The 14,395-nt window shown below is 48.2% G+C and overlaps 1 protein-coding gene across 1 annotated transcript in view; it reads right to left on the reverse strand.

Moving 5' to 3' along the window:
* Positions 1 to 14,395, reverse strand: part of LOC149429423 (microtubule-associated protein 4-like) — a gene marked incomplete at its 5' end in the record, with an annotated part of 48,444 nt that overhangs the window by 18,618 nt on the left and 15,431 nt on the right. Inside the window, 3 exons of the mRNA XM_089666429.1 lie at positions 1,228 to 1,305; positions 4,796 to 4,888; positions 13,437 to 13,565. Of these exons, the coding sequence (XP_089522555.1) occupies positions 1,228 to 1,305; positions 4,796 to 4,888; positions 13,437 to 13,565 (300 nt within the window). The remainder of the gene's footprint in view (positions 1 to 1,227; positions 1,306 to 4,795; positions 4,889 to 13,436; positions 13,566 to 14,395) is intronic.

The following is a 14,395-nucleotide window of genomic DNA, read 5'->3' on the forward strand; positions in this document are numbered from 1 at the left end:
GTGCGCATAGAAACTCCAACCTGAAAAAGGCAGACAAGGAAGAAAAGATCCTATAACTGAGACGTTGGCGGAGACAATCGGCAGCGAATAATCCACCTAGATTAGCAAAAATCCAAGCCAGTGTTAGCGGAGGAGGGCGCTCTCCCGCCAGATGGGAGGGAAGTAGCTGTATAGCAGAAAAACTCCAGATTGGGAAGCTTTAGGATGACCCGTGCATCACTTTCTGAAATACTGAACGTTTTAGTGAAAGGTGGAAAGATCGGCAAAAAAAAAAATAGAAAAAAAAAAATGAAAAAAAAATAGAAAAAAAAAATTTTTTTTCAAATTTTCAATCAAATTTTTTTTTTCTAATTTGAAAAAAAAAAATTTCAATTTTTTTTTCATTTGAAAAAAATTTAAATTTTTTTTTCTCACATTAGAAAAAAAAATTGTTTAATGACCATCAACAGTGCTGTAAATGGGCAAATCTTTCCTATGAAAAAAAGAGGAAGGAATGTTCATCAACAGGCCTACCGGGGAGGTAGGTTCATGGTCAGGCTAGACTCACCTTCCAGCAATGTGGAGAAGTGCTGGGGAGGGAAAGGGGCCCCCCATCTACAGCTAATAACTACAGCAGAATAGCAATCCAGGGATACCTACACATCTGGTCCACATGGAGGGTCAGAATATAAATATCAGGACAGGGAGGAGAGCCCCCTTTAAATGGGGTTTCTGTTTTCCATTCAACTAGGTATGGGGTGGCTATCTCATAGTACCTGGGAACTCCTCATGATCAGCCCAGCGGGTGTACAGATCCGGGAACTCAGCACAGGGATGGTGGGAACCCCTCATAATGGGCACAGCGGGTGTACAGATCCGGGAACTCAGCACAGGGATAGTGGGAACCCCTCATAATAGACACAGCAGGTACACAGAGTCGGAAACTTTACTACAGGGATGATAGGAGCCCCCTTATTTCTGGTACAGTAGGTGTCAAGACCCAGAAACTAAAAAATTTCTCAAATATAGAGCCGCTGAGAAATACGAAAAAAAAAAAATTATTTTTGGCATCTACCGGCCAGTGTTGAATGACCCGGCTCCCTACACTACACACCTGAAGGGCGATCCCAGTAAGGAGTTCTTCTGCCATAGAGTCACATTATCAGAGCCTGGCATGTGTGATGGGTCTAGTACAGGATAGATCAGTGAAGACAAGAGGAATACAGCAGAGGTTGCCCCATTACTCACATTGGCACTGCCAGTTTTGTTGCTGCTGGACGCAGGCGGGCGGGCAGCACCCGCAGATGGCTTTGCAGCGTTTGTTACCTGCAAATAATAAGTTGTTTAGCTCGTTCTCATAGCGAGGTGACCGACTGCGGGGGGGGAAGCAGTATAGACAGCAGGCAATGACAGCATAGATAGACTCAGAGTAGAAAAGATAAAAAGAAAACGAATTCTCAGTGTCCTGTAGAGTCAGTATACGTCTTCATTCAAAAATAAATAAAACCAAGGGGCGGAGCTTAGCTTTGACATTCACCTAGAAGTCAGAAGGGATTGAGGTCCTAGAACTGCGCTGACTCTGTACGACAACTTACTGAGCCCTACTGGCCGGCATACAAAAAAAAAAAAAACCATTCCATCCATTCTGGAAATACATTTTCATATTTCTAATCAAAGCCGTACATATAGAACACCATCATATGACAATATAGAGAAGGGAAACCTACCCCTAACGGATGTCGTCCTGGAGAAAATCCTGCTCCAGGTTCCCCTCAGTTTTGACACATAAGGCCTAACTATTACATTACGTGATCTTGGCTGGCTGATCAGATTGGCTGGTCTCCGCCGAAGGGGCAGGAGCCCCGGTTCAGGCCGGCTGGTCTCCGCCGAAGGGGCAGGAGCCCCGGTTCAGGCCGGCTGGTCTCCGCCGAAGGGGCAGGAGCCCCGGTTCAGGCCGGCTGGTCTCCGCCGAAGGGGCAGGAGCCCCGGTTCAGGCCGGCTGGTCTCCGCCGAAGGGGCAGGAGCCCCGGTTCAGGCCGGCTGGTCTCCGCCGAAGGGGCAGGAGCCCCGGTTCAGGCCGGCTGGTCTCCGCCGAAGGGGCAGGAGCCCCGGTTCAGGCCGGCTGGTCTCCGCCGAAGGGGCAGGAGCCCCGGTTCAGGCCGGCTGGTCTCCGCCGAAGGGGCAGGAGCCCCGGTTCAGGCCGGCTGGTCTCCGCCGAAGGGGCAGGAGCCCCGGTTCAGGCCGGCTGGTCTCCGCCGAAGGGGAAGGAGCCCCGGTTCAGGCCGGCTGGTCTCCACCGAAGGGGAAGGAGCCCCGGTTCAGGCCGGCTGGTCTCCACCGAAGGGGAAGGAGCCCCGGTTCAGGCCGGCTGGTCCCTGCCGAAAGGGAAGGAGCCCGGTTCAGACCGGCTGGTCTCTGCCGAAAGGGAAGCAGCCCGGTTCAGACCGGCTGGTCTCTGCCGAAGGGGAAGGAGCCCGGTTCAGACCAGCTGACCCTCCTTTGGCACAGATCATTTAGTAAAATAATCCTTTATACATGTGTGCAGTACTGAAAGGAACCTGCAGCAACATTTTCCCCAGGAAACACATTCTCTGTTAATATCTAACCATCCCGGAGTGGTAATACATTTGAGCATTGTCTACTAGGACAGAACTGGACCAGCCGTGCATTCAGTGTGACCTTCCCTACCCAAGCCAGCTGTATACAGTTAGATTGAGAATATTACATGAAACGGTCAACCCTTCAAATACAAAACCCCATAAATATAATGTACCATTAACGTCTGATACAAAAAAACAAAACCAAATATACATACTGCCTTACCACAGGGTCCATACCGCAACTAGGCTCCTCTGTGGGCGATGGTGGGCTCAGACCCTGCCACACAAACCTTCACCCACCACCCCAGATCGCCTACATCGCATCTTGATGGTCCTAGTCCAATATACAACCAGCCCAGAAGGAAGACATTACGTATCCTCAGGCTGCAACCAATTGAATGATAATGGGATGACTGGTCCTGGTTCCCCGACCAACCATCACCCACAGCAGAGCTGGGTGAGGTAAGGCACTTGGTGAGGGCATATACCAAAAAGAAAAAAAAAAAAAAGCCAATACTGGTAACATGTCCCTTTAAAGAACATCATAGGTCCCCAAGAAAAGATTTTCCAAGATCTTTGTGTTTCTAAGGCACAGAGTCTCCAAGATTTCCTGAAATAGTGGGCCACTAGAAGGTGCATCCAGACCAGTGGCATCCCTAGGCAGGTGCAGGGGTGCGCCGCACCGCGTGACACCGGACCCACTCCATGAAAAGGTAAGTTGTAAAGCAAGCCGACAATCCCCGCAGGATGGATCCGATCTGCGGATTGAGCATAATGGATCGGAGTCCGATCCATTATGCTCAATCCGCAGATCCGATCCATTCTGCGGGGATCGTCGGAGTGGGGTGTCACCAAGTGTTACCGCACTGGGTGACACCAACACTAGGGACGCCCCTGACTCAGACATCTATAGAATATATTCAAAGTATGCAACAGCAAGCATAGGGAGCTACAAACTTCAGCATGTGTGCTCACTGAAACACTTACAAATGGTTTCCCTTGGTAATGTTTCTGGGAAATTTACATATACAATAGGGCAGCACAGTGGCTAAGTGGTTAGCACTTCCACCTGGCAGTACTCGGGTCGTTGGTTCAAATCCCAACCACGGCACCACCTGCCTGGAGTTTGCATGTTCTCCCTGTGCCTGTGTGGGGATCCTCCGGTTTCCTCCCACACTCCAAAGACATGCTGGTAAGTGAATTGGCTCCTGTCTAAATTGGCCCTAGTATGTGTATGTATGAATGTATTGTATGCCCCTTGAGGGTTAGGGACCTTAAATTGGACTCCCCTGGAGGGTCAGGGACCTTAGATTGGACGCCCCTTGAGGGTTAGGGACCTTAGATTGGACTCCCCTTGAGGGTCAAGGACCTTACATTGTACGCTCTTGGGGGTTAGGGACCTTAGATTTGACGCCCCTTGAGGGTTAGGGACCTTAGATTGGACGCCCCTTGAGGGTTAGAGACCTTAGATTAGACGCCCCTTGAGGGTTAGGGACCTTAGATTGGACGCCCCTTGAGGGTTAGGGACCTTAGATTGGACGCCCCTTGAGGGTCAGGGACCTTAGATTGGACGCCCCTTGAGGGTCAGGGACCTTAGATTGGACGCCCCTTGAGGGTCAGGGACCTTAGATTGGATGCCCCTTGAGGGTCAGGGACCTTAGATTGGACGCCCCTTGAGGGTCAGGGACCTTAGATTGGACGCCCCTTGAGGGTCAGGGACCTTAGATTGGACGCCCCTTGAGGGTTAGGGACCTTAGATTGGACGCCCCTTGAGGGTTAGGGACCTTAGATTGTACACCCCTTGAGGGTTAGGGACCTTAGATTGGACGCCCCCTAAGGGTTAGGGACCTTAGATTGGACACCCCTTGAGGGTTAGGGACCTTAGATTCTACGCTCCTCGGGGGCGGGGACTGATATGACTGTACAATATATATGTAAAGTTCTGCGTAAATTGACAGCGCTGTATAAGTACCTGTAATAAATAAATATACAATATTGAAACAATTGGATAATTCGGATTCAGACCCCCCCCCCCATGCATATGTAATATAAGGTCTCATGGGATGGCGACAGTTCTGGACCCCCTCCCCACATTCAGCAGAGAACTCTTTCTGTACACGGAACTAGCACACAGACACGGTTAGTACATGCAGAAGAGCCACGATATGGACATTAGCGTACGCAGCACAGAGAAGCCCCCCCGGAGCCATACTTACATTCCCACCACCAGGAACATGCTTAATATTGTCCTTTGAGCCACACTTGGACTGAACATGGCTGTAGTTGGCTTTTTTGGAGACAATCTGGACCTGGAGCGTGACAGGATGGAGAAAACGACAACAGAAGTGGAAAGGTACGGTTAGAAAAATCACATGACGCAGAACAGGAGAGGACAGTGTTATCAGGATGACGGGAAAAGGGTGACATGAAGCAGACGAGAACGGAGAAGCAGACGCTGCAGAGACATTTTTTTTTTCCGGTGTCGACACGTACAAGTCATTACCGTGAGCCACCACCACCACCACACCAAGCCTGCTCATCACACACGGGAGCTCAGCATTCAGCAACGTAGACAGAGAAAAGCTACAACCACCCCACGAGAACTCACAAAAAAGTGTATGATTTGTCCTTCAAGTCACAACAGAGGGACGTTTGGTTGGTTTTCTACCCGACTACTCAGAATACAGGACTGCAAGGACATGGGAGCCACCATGAGAAATTGGATCGCTCAACAAAAAAAGTGCTGGTTACCATTTGCAATTTACAGTAAATACTTCATCTGCCTGGACACTCCAATTCACTAGGCCCATAGCTGGATATCTGCAGTGTGAGATCATCTAAGGCACTGCTGACCGGCCGCTAGTCTCACCAGATTTTGCAATTTCACTATTGTGCTGCTCAATGTACTCCTGGCCGGAGAGGAAGCTGTAGCTGAAGACCTGGATTTCCAAGGTTCTCCCTACTTCATTTGCCATTTACAAACTCAAAAATGTGATGATCAATATTCTAGTGAGCATCAAGACATGTATGTTGTGCCCAAGAAGTGTCCTGAGAAATGCTTTCTTTGCCTAGGCCAGGGGTAGGCAACCTGCGGCTCTCCAGCTGTTGCAGGACTACAAGTTCCATCGTGCCTCTGCAAGTCATAGCTGTAATTGTCAGTTTTGTAATGTTGCAATGCCTCATGGGAAATGTAGTTCCACAACCGCTGGAGAGCCGCAGGTTGCCTACCCCTGGCCTAGGCATTCCCATTCTGCAAGTTCATAGCCGTATATCTGCAGTGTGAGATTATCTAATGTAGTGCTGACACTGCTGGTCCCGTCAGATTTTGCAAATGTCACTACTGTGCTGTGCACTGTTCTCCTCGCTGGAGGGGAAGCTGTATCCAAGGACATGCACTTCAAGGATCTCCCCACTTCATTCGGCCCGGATCGGCTGGTCTCGGCGCCGGGGGAGGAGCCCAGTCCGGATCAGCTGGTCTCGGCGCCGGGGGAGGAGCCCAGTCCGGATCGGCTGGTCTCGGCGCCGGGGGAGGAGCCCAGTCCGGATCGGCTGGTCTCGGCGCCGGGGGAGGACCCCAGCCCGGACCGGCTGGTCTCGGCCCCGGGGGAGGACCCCAGCCCGGACCGGCTGGTCTCGGCCCCGGGGGAGGACCCCAGCCCGGACCGGCTGGTCTCGGCCCCGGGGGAGGACCCCAGCCCGGACCGGCTGGTCTCGGCCCCGGGGGAGGACCCCAGCCCGGATTGGTTGATCTTTGCTGAAGGAGAGGACCTCAGTCCAGATTGACAGGTCTCTGCTAAAGGGGAGGACCCTGAGGAACTCCACGCTTTATTCGGTCTGTGAATCTCTGCCCATATTGGTGCACCTTTATAGGTACACATAGGTCTCAGGGTTTCTAATGTAATGCATGCTGATTAATATTGTATCAAAATTGGGTATTTTAATAATTGTGAATTATTCTTTAGAGCGTAGTGTGCATGTTGAAACACTTCTTCCCTGAGTAGCAGAGTTACAAACTCTGCGTTGCCTTACAGTGGATATAAAAAGTTGCATAAGTGTGCACACCCTCTTATAACTGGGGATGTAGCTGTGTTCAGAATTAAGCAATCACATTCAAAATTCTGTTAAATAGGAGTCAGTACACACCCGCCATCATTTAAAGTGCCTCTGATAAACCCCAAATACAGTTGGTCTTTCCTGACATTTTCTTAGTCACATCCTACAGCAAAAGCCATGGTCCTCAGAGAGCTTCCAAAGCATCGGAGGGATCTCACTGTTAAAAGGTATCAGTCAGGAGAAGGGGACAAAAGAATTTCCAAGGCATTAGATATACCATGGAACACAGTGAAGACAGTCATCAAGTGGAGAAAATATGGTGCAACAGTGACGTCACCAAGAACTGGACGTCTCTCCAAAATGGAGGAAAAGACGAGAAGAAAACTGGTCTGGGAGGCGGCCAAGAGGCCAACAGCAACATTAAAGGAGCTGCAGGAATATCTAGCAAGTCCTGGCTGTGTGGTCCATGTGACAACAATCTCCTGGATTCTTCATATGTCTGGGATATGGGGTAGAGTGGCAAGACGGAAGACTTTTCTTATAAAAAAAAAACAAAAAAAAACAAAAACATCCAAGCCCGGCTAAATTTTGCAAAAACACATCTGAAGTCTCCCAAAAGCATGTGGGGAAAATGTGTTCTGGTCTGATGAAACCAAGGGTGAACTTTTTGGCCATAATTCCAAAAGATATGTTTGGCGCAAAAGCAACACTGCACATCACCAAAAGAACACCATACCTACTGTGAAGCATGGTGGTGGCAGCATCATGTTTTGGGGCAGTTTCTCTTCAGCTGGAACTGGGGCCTTAGTCAAGGTAGAGGGAATTATGAACAGTTCCAAATACCAGTCAATATCGGCACAAAACCTTCCGGCTTCTGCTAGAAAGATGAACATGAAGAGGAACTTCATCTTCCAGCATGACAACGACCCAAAGCATCCATCCAAATCCACAAAGGAATGGCTTCACCAGAAGAAGATGGAAGTTTGGAATGGCCCAGCCAGAGCCCAGACCTGAATCCGATGGAATATCTGTGGGGTGATCTGAAGAGGGCTGTGCACAGGAGCTGACATGCAATCTGACAGATTTGGGGTGTTTTTGCAAGGAAGAGCGGGCAAATATTGCCGAGTCAAGATGTGCCCAGGGCGGACTGACAACTCATGGGGCCCCCGGGCAATAGGGGATCATGGGGCCCGTGTCCTCGCCCACACTCAAACCACACCCAAAAAAGCCTATGAAAAGATACCAAGGGGCATCTCATGGGGCCCCCTACGGACCCCGGGCCCTCGGGCAGTGCCCGAGTTCCCAAATGGTCAGTCCGCCCCTGGATGTGCCATGCTGATAGACTCCTCCCCAAAAAGACTGAGTGCCGGAATCACATCAAAAGGAGCCCAAGGATTAGTGTAAGGGTGTGCACACTTATGCAACCAGATCATTTTAGTTTTTTTACTTTTACTTCCCTCCACCTAAAAGATTTCACTTTGTTGTTCATCTGAGTTGTACAGTTTATCGGTCACATTAAAAGGTGGAAAAGTTTCTGAAATAATTTATCTTTGTCTCATTTTTTTACATCACAGAAACCTGACATTTTAACAGGGGTGTGAAGACTTTTTATATCCACTGTACATGATCACCAGGTATTCCTGTATTTTAATGAATGCTGCAGATTTGAAAATACTGGAAACATTCAAAAGTTAAAGCTTGAGATTTTTTTTTGTTGTTTGAATCTTGGGTGAGCTTTGTGTATTTCTTCCAGATCTGTGCCGTAACCCAGCATGAGACCTCCTGAAATAAAGACCGCTTGCTGCTCTCTCTATCCTTGTGCACGGGGACCGGTCTCGACTCCGCCCCCTACTGTAGTTTTCTGCAGGTAGCCTTGTAGGGTGGGGCCTGTTGAGCCCCTCCTACAGCTCCGCTCAGGCTATAAACAGAACAGTGATGATGTCACTGCTACAAAATAAAATCAGGGTTTGCAAAAGGCATTCAGTGCACCCTTTGAGGCTGAGGAACGCATTTAGATCGAAGATTTCGTGTCCGGACTTCAGCTTTAATCACCAAGCACCGTTCTTCACGGTTTTTGTTCAAAGCAGCCTTTCTGCATTCATTACTAGATGGTCCAGTCACCAAATTTCTATCTTTCCAACATGTAACGGAGGTGTTGACTTGGCCTCCGATTTCTCCAGATCTCAACCCAAAACAGCATCCTTAGGCGATCGCAGCGGAAGTGGGTACCTGTCAAATTTGGGTACCCGCTCCCCAAAGGTGCCAATCCTTAATGGGGAGCGGGGGATAAAAGACTTAAAGCGGAACTTCCCCTTTTGGGTGGAGCTCCGCTTTAACTTCAAGCGTTAGAACTGGTTTGGCAGGACTGTCTAATGAGCTGTGCCAAGTACTGTGTAGTATGGATATAGGACGGCCCTATTCCTTTACAATTCTATTCTGCACATTGGAGAATATGTTAAATATTAGAGTGTCATTAAGCCCAAATCATTAAAAAAAAAAACAAAAAAAAAAACCCAAAACACAAAAAAAACCCCAACACAACCCCCCCCCCCCCCCCAAAAAAAAAAACCCCAACACAAAAAAAAAAAAACAACCCAACACAAAAAAACCCCCAAAAAACACAAAAAAAAACCCAACACAAAAAAAAAACCCAACACAAAAAACCCCAAAACAAAAAACCCCAAAACAAAACAAAAAAAAAAAACAACAACCAAAAAAGCCAAAATATAAAAAAGCCAAAACAAAAAGAAAACAAAAAGCAAAAAAACACCCATCAATAAATGCTGCATTACATACAGTTCCTACACTCAGTCACTATGGGATTAATGTTCTGTATTCTGCAAAAAAACAAAAAAAAAAAAACCTGGTTGATCCTGCTGTTCTCCATCTCCCCCTCCTGTCCATGACCCCACTTGCAGTTGGGGATTATGCAGAGCAGTGTTGGCAGCTCTGCACATGCTCAGTTTTCCGTCAGTCTCTATGCTGAGCATTTCCTTCCCATCACATCTGAGCAGCCCATGTGACTAGAGAGTCACACATGTGGGCCTACACAGTGGCAAATGGCAGCCCACTCCCTCCCCCCCCCCCCCCCTCCTTCCTCCATGCGCACTAATCAGCTATACACAACGGGAGGGGAATATAACATCTTGATTGATGGAGGCTTCACTTCTCTGTTATTCTAAGACACAGATTGGGGGGGGGGGGGGGGGGGGTCTGGCAGAAACCCACCCATACCATGTTATTGCCAAAAAATAAACATTTGATTTCAAATATATAATTTGTATAACAATTTAAACGGTTTATCAATATTATTTATTTTGAGCATTTTTTTCCCTCTTTTTGCAAGCATGTGACCGCAGAAGTAGACTAAAAGCTTCTCCTGCCACTGTTTCCCTAGAGACAGGCTGGGAAAGAGCTGGGTCATGTGACAGCTGCAGATCGATATTTTAATTTAAAGAAAAAAAAAATCATTAGAGTGCCATCATCCTCATACAAAAAGAAGGAAGAACGTAAATTAAAGGGCCCATGTACATTTCTGTGCGCACTAACCAGCTATACACAATGGCAGGGGGATATTACACCTTGATTGATGGAGGCTTCACCTCTCTGTTATTCTAAGACACAGATTGGGGGGGTTGGGGGGTGACTGGCAGAAATCCACCCATACCATGTTATTGCCAAAAAAGATTTGATTTCAAATATATATTTGTATAACATTTATGTTGTACAGCGCTGAGCAAACTGTTGGCGCTGTATAAATCCTGTATAATAATAACAATTTAAAACGTTTATCAATATTATTTATTTTGACTCCGTATTCCAAAAGCATTTTTTCTTTTTGTTAGCATGTGACCAGCAGAAGTGGACCAAAAGCCCCTCCTGCCACTGTTTCCCTAGAGACAGGCTGGGAAAGAGCTGGGTCATGTGACAGCTGCAGGATTAATTTTTTTTTTTTTTTTAATTAAAATGTTTACAGTGCCATCGCCCTCATAGAGAAAGAAGGAAGAATGTAAATTGAACAGTGTGTTAGTACCACTTGAACGGCCCATGTGCATTTCTGTGCACGCTAATTAGCTATACACAATGGCAGGGGGATATTACACCTTGATTGATGGAGGCTTCACCTCTCTGTTATTCTAAGACACAGATTCGGGGGGGGGGTTGGGGGCGACTGGCAGAAATCCACCCATACCAAAACGTTTATCAATATTATTTATTTTGACTATTCCAAAAGCATTTTTTAGTTAGCACGTGACCAGCAGAAGTGGATCAAAAGCCCCGCCTGCCACTGTTTCCCTAGAGACAGGCTGGGAAAGAGCTGGGTCATGTGACAGCTGCAGATTGATGATTTTTTTTTTTTTTTAAATAAAATATTTACAGTGCCGTCATCCCCATACAGAAAGAATGTAAATTAAACAGTGTGTTAGTATCACTTGAAGGGCCCATTTTTAATGAACGGTCATAACGCACCACAGTGAAGAAAATGGGCTCTTCGTATGAAGTGTAGTCACTCACAGGATTGGGCGATACACAAAGTTGATACTTCTGCCCAGGTGTACAAACAGGACACTATACTGGGGGGGGGTGTCTGACCATTACATGCTGTGGGATATACTAGCTTCATAGAAAGCGAGGATCCTAAACGTTCATGATCCCATTTGTAGGGTGGGCTCCCTCCAGGCATACCTGCCCTTCATCTATCCATTGTTCTTTGCACCCGTACCAGGGAGACTCTGACATTTGTAAAGGTAGGACTGCGGTACACGGAGGAGCCTTGACGTGGGCATTGCTGCTCATGCAAAGATTTGCAAATGTGTGCAAACAAAACTCTTTTTTTTTTTTTGTTGGTCAGGTACAAATTTGGTTGTTTTGCAGGCTGGCTGGTATGTGCGCTGGGAATTCTTTCGTTTGTTTGCGACGTCTAATGTAAACGGTAACAGACAGTTTTCCCGATCGGCCGCAGCCTCCCCAGATGCGTCTTCTTCCCAAGTAAAAGGTCAGATTGTGACAAGCCGTCATCTTCGAAATAGCAAGTCCTGACCGCCGCTCGCCATCTTCCATACGATGCCCAAAACATACGTCGTCTGGGAGAATACCGCTTATGTAAATCTAAACTGAGTTGTATCATTTCAGGAAGATGCAGAAAAATTCCATCGCTCTGCTGTACATTCGGTGCAAATGACTTTTGTAACAACACTATGTAATGGGCAGCACAGCGGCTAAATGGTTAGCACTTCCGCCTGGCAGTACTAAGGTTGTTGGTTTGAATCCCAACCAGGGCTCCACCTGCCTGGAGTTTGCATGTTCTCCCTGTGCCTGTGTGGGCTTCCTCCCACACTCCAAAGACATGCTGGGAGGTGAATTGGCTCCTGTCAAAATTTGGTCCTAGTATGTGTATGTATGGTTAGCACTTCTGCCTGGCAGTACTAAGGTTGTTGGTTTGAATCCCAACCAGGGCCCCACCTGGCAGGAGTTTGCATGTTCTCCCTGTGCCTGCATGGGTTTCCTCCCACACTCCAAAGACATGCTGGGAGGTGAAATGACTCCTGTCTAAAAATTGGCCCTAGTATGTATGATTAGCACTTCCGACTGGCAGTACTAGGGGTCGCTGGTTCGATCCCAACCACAGCACCACCTGCCTGGAGTTTGCATGTTCTCCCTGTGCGGGTTTCCTCCCACACTCCAAAGACATGCCGGGAGGTGAATTGGCTCCTGTCTAAATTGGCCCTAGTATGTGTATGTACGGTTAGCACTTCTGCCTGGCAGTACTCGGGTCATTGGTTCGAATCCCAACCATGGCACCACCTGCCTGGGGTTTGCATGTTCTCCATGTGCCTGCGTGGGTTTCCTCTAGGTACTCCGGTTTCCTCCCACACTCCAAAGACATGCTGGGAGGCGAATCGGCTCCAGTCTAAATTGGCCCTAGTATGTATGGTTAGCACTTCCGACTGGCAGTACTCGGGTCGTTGGTTTGAATCCAAACCATGGCACCACCTGCCAGGAGTTTGCATGTTCTCCCTGTGCCTGCTTGGGTTTCCTCCCAAACTCCAAAGACACGCTGGTAGGTTCAATGGTTAAATTGGCCCTAATGTACAAGGTGGTATCAAAAAAGTTTCGAGACTAGTTTTGTAACAAGCCAACAGATGGCAGCACAAGCAGGGGCGGACTGACCATTTGGAAACTCAGGCACTGCCCAAGGGCCCGGGGTCAGTAGGGGGCCCCATGAGATGCCCCTGATACCTTTTTCATAGGCTTTTTTGAGTTTGGGCAAGGACACAGGGACCCCATGATCCCCTATTGCCCGGGGGCCCCATGAGTCGTCAGTCCGCCCCTGAGCTCAAGGCTGCCTGCGCAGTCACAGGGAGCACCGACCTTCATAAGTCAGTGTGCCAAAAAGACATGCTGGTAGGTGAACTGGCTCCTGTCTAAATTGGCCCTAGTATGTATGGATGCAAGTTAGGGGCCTTAGATTGTACGCCCCTTGAGGGTCAGGGACTGATGTGAATGTACAATATATAAGTAAGGCTCTACGTACATTGACGGCGCTATACAAGTACCAGAAATATTATAAATAATGGGAATATCCAATCAAATGCTCCAAATCTGGAGCCAGTCCGTGGCGTCCAACACCCGATACTCACCTGCGTACTCCCAGCACACGGCACCAGGAAGGGGTTGTGTTATGTGCAGTAATAAAGGGAAGTGAGGAAGAGAGAGGAGTGAGGAAGGTAGACAGCGGCACATTGTCAGGTTAGGGACAGTGACGAGGGAGGGAGCCAACCACAGGCTCAGCATTACACTCACTTTCCCATTGCTTTGCTTTTGTGCGGTCTCTTTAGTGTCTGCGGGTTTACTGGCGGCTGGTTTAGGGGCAGCGGGGGGCACTGCTTTTCGGGCTGTGCTGGCTGGCACAGGTTTTTTCTCTACCTTGGCCTGCTGAGGGAAACGTGACATTCGTAAAAAAAAAAAAGAAAGCATTAACAAGACATTTGTAAAAATCAACTAATCTATGACTTTATATATAAAAACGCAAAAATCAGAAAAAGGGTCACAAATCCTTTCCTAACCAGCAAGCGGCGAACCCCGAGAGCTCCGCCCAGATGTCTGCATACAAAAGGTGGACCTGGTGTCAGCTCCTGCTGGACGTGGTGGGCAGAGCCGATCATCGCAGACTCGGAATGGACCCATTGACAGATCAGGAAGGCAGACAGACCGAGGACTCGGGAGAAACAAATACTATGCAGCAAGTGAAACCTTTGTCTTCGATGGGAGGCAGAGGAGGATTCGAGTGAATGCTTTTTTTTTTGGGGGGGGGGGGGGGGGCGCATTATATCTGACCCCATTGGATACCTGACAAGTCTGGTTCCTCCCCAACATATCAATTACTAAAGGCGTGTGTTCAACCAGAAGTGGATGGAGCAGAGAAGGAGACTCTCGTCTGGTTTTTGCTGCTCCTTGGGGCTTCATTAGAGGTTTTTCCTCCCCATCCTGGTGATAAAAGATAGCAGATAGAAGTGAAGGAAATCCCAAAAGGCACTATTTTGCCTAGAAGAATAGGGCGACGGTTTCCAAATTGTAACCCTTGCCTGCCTTTAACCAGTATTTGGGGAACTATTCCTGACACAAGGCATTATTCCTGCCACTGACACCAATGATGGGGCATTATTCCTGCCACTGACACCAATGATGGGGCATTATTCTTCCCACTGACACCAACGATGGGGCATTATTCTTCCCACTGACACCAACGATGGGGCATTATT

Source organism: Staurois parvus, unplaced genomic scaffold (genome assembly GCF_062004578.1).
Source record: "Staurois parvus isolate SC_StPar_1 unplaced genomic scaffold, SC_StPar_1.0 ptg002702l, whole genome shotgun sequence".
In the NCBI taxonomy this organism is placed as follows: Eukaryota; Metazoa; Chordata; class Amphibia; order Anura; family Ranidae; genus Staurois; species Staurois parvus.